The sequence below is a fragment of the Musa acuminata genome, chromosome BXJ1-9 (genome assembly GCF_036884655.1).
Source record: "Musa acuminata AAA Group cultivar baxijiao chromosome BXJ1-9, Cavendish_Baxijiao_AAA, whole genome shotgun sequence".
NCBI classification, from domain to species: Eukaryota; Viridiplantae; Streptophyta; class Magnoliopsida; order Zingiberales; family Musaceae; genus Musa; species Musa acuminata.
Window position 1 is genome coordinate 29,202,528 of NC_088335.1, and position 4,168 is coordinate 29,206,695.

Here is a 4,168-nt window from a genome sequence, read left to right on the forward strand (position 1 = left end):
ATTCACTCCATTTCCTTTCGATGGATATATATTTTACTAAATGAGATTAAGTCTTTGAAAGCCTCATTAATTACACAATATATGCACTAGTAACATTTAATTTTTTAATGACTTTATTTTATTTAATTATTTATCTAAGTTATTTTTTAAAGGATATTTGAGTTTTTATGGGGGATTATTGAAACTTGAAGAAGAAAAAACTTAAATTTCATTTCCCTGTTTAGGGATTTTAGTCCTACATCGACAGTTAAGGGATTTTTTCCACGACTCTTTTACTCTGCCCTCAAAATTAAAATGGTTAACAAGTATTCAAAGAGGTTTAATAAGTGATATTTGGTTAGGAAAATATGACTCTCCTTCCAAGAAAATACATCCTTTTATCGATTGGGACACCATCACTTCTTCTTAGCATAAGAGAGATTGATTCTCTTTTATTACGATGCCAGTCGACTGCTTGTGGATTCGGTGAAGATTTTGGAGTTCAGGTTGACCTTGATCACCTAGTCCATCTGATGATGAGGTGAAACTACCCAGCCTCTGCATTGTGAGGTCTGTATCGGGTCACGCCTTAGGTGGTAGTTATCGGTGACAAGTATCACCGCCCGTCGTTTACAGCTAGCAGTATTCCGTGGCCCCACCACTATTAAAAGATAAAATTAAATAGGTGGACACCGGGAGCGAGATATCTCTGAAGCTCAACCAGTGGCACGACAATCTCCAGACGAGGAAGCGTTGGACTATCCGGTTCGTCCGATGGCCTCCTTCGCTACGCTCCCGGTGCTGCCATCCCCTCTTCATAGCAGTTCCCCGGTTCCTGTTAACCGATTGAAAGGTCGCCACCTCCCAACCGTAACCTCAAATCTGATCTTCCGCCTTCGACCCACCCCCCGAGTTCTAACTCAACGTCTTTCATGGCCTCCAGGGTCACTCCCATCTCGAAGCCGGCTGATTTTCCCCGCCGCTGTTAAATGTGACGCCGCCGAGGAATTTAGGTAATTTTGATCTCAATTTCATTTCTTGTTTCCATTTTGTTTTTTTTTTCTTAAAAGATTTCCTAAATCCAATTCTATCCCTTCCCTTATCTTCTTTATCGACAAATAATCGGCGTTCTAGGTCTGACATTGGACGATTCCCAAGTAAGAGGAGAGAATTGTTGCTTCAGATCTTTCTTGCTTCACTCTCTTTACCATTTGTAGCGACGAATGCTTCAGCTGAGACCGGTACTGGCGATTTTTTTTTCCCACTTGCGGTGGCAGAGTTATTGTTTGTTTGAGTTATTTTTCTGTTGATTTGATGGCTCGGATTCTAGATCTTCAGGAGAGTTTCCGAATATACGAAGATGAGATGAATAAATTTCAGATATCCATTCCAAAAGGTGGCCCATTTGCGATATTTTCATCTAATATGTTCCGTTTGTATTCAATTTCATCTTCACTTGTTAACGTTGAACTGTTCATTTTCTGTTGTTGTCCTTTGTTTTCTTTTTTCTCTTTTGAATATGTTTAACAATGATCTGCAAGTTATGAACTATAACGAGGTCCTAACATAACTATCTTGCAAAGTTAAGCCTCATGATATCTTGAAATTGGCAATACTGAGAGCATTAAGAAAGGGATCAACGGCCCTTAAAATTTATTAAGTGGAAGTTCATGTTTAGTCAATATCCTATCATGGATGACCTTTGCCAATATTCACCAGCGGTTAATAAGAGAAGAACTGCTTTACAGCATTGGTTTGCAAATATCAATCTTTGAATTCCAACCTATGTTGTTCAAATGTTAGTCTTCTACCGTCCAAGTTCAGAAGCAATAACAAAAAGGCCATGTTGCATGGCTACTTGTCAAACACCCGATGGTTGTAGGAGGCTGACGCTGGCAATTAATTGCCACTTGCTACTCATCACCATGGTAATTGCAAATTTTGAATCATTGTAAATGCACAGTTAATCTTTCTTTGATGAATGGAACTGGTCTTGTGCAACGATGAGATGATAATTTTCCAATCTGGTTCTATTCTAATCTAATTGTCTCTTACAAATGATCTGCAATTAAATAGATGTTAGCAAATGGAAAATAATGATCATTAAATTTAAGAATCTTGTACTTGAAAAATACATAGTCTTTCCAAGATCAAGAAAATTGCACAAAAAAGTATGTCATGTCAATTAGTGCAGCCAGTGCTTGATAGGAAGATTGGTCCAGTTAGAGTGGAAAACTAATTAAGGCCAATGGTATTGAAAGATATGATTATGGTTTCTGAAAAATTGGTGATTATTTCTTCATCTAGGTTATAATCTGCATGAAGTTTAAATTTAAAACATTCCACATGAAACACACAATATGTTGTTTGGTTTATTATGATGAACTAACATAGTTTATTGCAGCTTAAGTGACAATAGTCTGAGCAAACATACTAATATTCAAGTTTATTCTATTATAGAGTGGCTAGTTGGTGCTGGTGATGCGAATGGCATCAAATCAGTTACAGGATTCTACCCTGAAGAATCATCTGATTCTAATGGTATATATGGTTTCTAGGTGTTTGCAGAAGCTTTACTAATTGACCTTTACAAAGTGTTCATTATTAGTAGCTAATCGGTTTCTTCAGTCAGTATCGTGATCACGGGGCTTGGTCCTGACTTTACCAGATTGGAATCTTTTGGCAATGTGGATGCATTTGCAGAAACTCTGGTGCATTTCAACTTCTTGGCACATAATGAACAACTTGGTCTTCTGTAATGTATTCAAAACTTAAAACACTGTCATGTTCATGCTCACCGGAACAGGTAAGCGGTTTGGACCGAAGCTGGAAAAGGCCCCCAGGAGTTACAGCAAAGCTGATTAGTTCGAAATCTACAAATGGTAATGCTTAAAGGGTACTTTGGGAATGAGAAAGGCTGTGCTTTTCATACTGTGTCTATATACTGCACAGGGTTGTATTATGTGGAGTATACATTGCAAAATCCTGGAGAAAGATGCAGGCACATTCTCACAGCCCTTGGCGTTGCATCCAATGGTTGGTATAATCGGCTGTACACAGTCACTGGACAGGTTGGCAATCACACTTATATGAGAAACTTCATCTTACCTTGACACCTTTCATTTCATTATTTTTATTCTTGTAGCGCGCAATTATTATTAGTTTGTTACTTATTGCTTACAAGCATCTGTTCCTCCGGTTAACTATCATCATAAATCTAATGATGTTTTGCAGTATATGGAGGATGAAGCTGAGAAGTACCAACCCCAAGTAGTGAAGGTAGGTTAAAAGATTATGAACCTGCATCATAATTATTGTAATACTCTAACACCAACACTCTTGCCAATTGCAGATGGTATCATCGTTCAGATTGATACGAGAAACTAAAGAAATTCCTGGAGAAACAGCTTTTCTCCTAAGGCTTTGAAAAGTCCTAGGCACTCCCCATACGTATTTCTTGTGTATGCTGTAACTTCACATGCTTTGTGTCCATTTATAATCTTACCATAAAGAAACAATTTACAACATTTATCATCATACAAATTTTAGTTGCAGATGTCTGAGCTAAAGTTTTCAATGCTGATTTGTGCGCTGAAATCTCTATGGCTTTGTCACTATGCTAGGAATGTTTTTATTCTCTTAAAATCTTTGACAACAAGTTAAACTTCAGTGACTTGCTTTCGAGGCATGGAATCAATCATGTATCAGTAACAGCGTGGCATTTCATATCCATGACCTAGTTGGAATTGTACTTGATGGACCCACCAGGACTCGTTAGCAAGCATTCTCTCTCACATGCATGAGATCAATCCTCATTCCACAGTGATGGCCTGACCATTTCTCGGTGACACGGCATGTCCAGCTGCAGTTACATGAGTTCACCGATGAGTCCTCCGACGTGCTTTATTAGGAAGGTCACTAACTGGTACTCCAATTTCCATCGTCTAATCTTCCATTGAAACGAAATGTTCAGCCTACCATTGTGTCAACCAACATTTAGCTATTCTATCGATTCCAAGGGTACCCTGCATGATCCCATATATCCATCCAAGAGCAGCAATTATCAGCCACATAAAAAGATATTTATCTGATGATGGTTATATTTTTTACGTCCATCCACGACGAGGTGGATGGAGCTGGCCATCTTCTCATGCCGTCAGTCAAATGCCATAGTTACATGAATAGCATC

The 4,168-nt window shown here is 38.4% G+C and overlaps 1 protein-coding gene across 2 annotated transcripts; it reads left to right on the forward strand.

The window, feature by feature from the left end:
* Positions 1-673: 673 nt before the first annotated feature.
* Positions 674-3,556, forward strand: LOC103973620 (psbP domain-containing protein 3, chloroplastic). Of its 2 annotated transcripts, XM_009388247.3 has the most exons (10): positions 674-832; positions 923-992; positions 1,114-1,220; positions 1,310-1,375; positions 2,440-2,520; positions 2,608-2,690; positions 2,786-2,861; positions 2,932-3,050; positions 3,214-3,258; positions 3,332-3,556. In XM_009388247.3, exons 1-10 carry the CDS (start codon positions 754-756, stop codon positions 3,404-3,406), a joined length of 801 nt encoding a protein of 266 aa, XP_009386522.2. In that variant the 5' UTR covers positions 674-753; the 3' UTR covers positions 3,407-3,556. The 2 variants fall into 2 exon arrangements, with proteins under 2 accessions (XP_009386522.2, XP_009386523.2); XM_009388248.3 differs by lacking the exon at positions 1,310-1,375.
* The last annotated feature ends 612 nt before the right edge of the window (positions 3,557-4,168 follow it).

Bases quoted from the DNA above. Each gene is read 5' to 3' on its own strand.
- LOC103973620 (XM_009388247.3), top strand. From the start codon at position 754: ATGGCCTCCTTCGCTACGCTCCCGGTGCTGCCATCCCCTCTTCATAGC. The intron at 2,521-2,607 runs GTATATATGGTT...CGGTTTCTTCAG, and splicing joins AGAATCATCTGATTCTAATG to TCAGTATCGTGATCACGGGG. The intron at 2,691-2,785 runs GTGCATTTCAAC...TCACCGGAACAG, and splicing joins ATGCATTTGCAGAAACTCTG to GTAAGCGGTTTGGACCGAAG.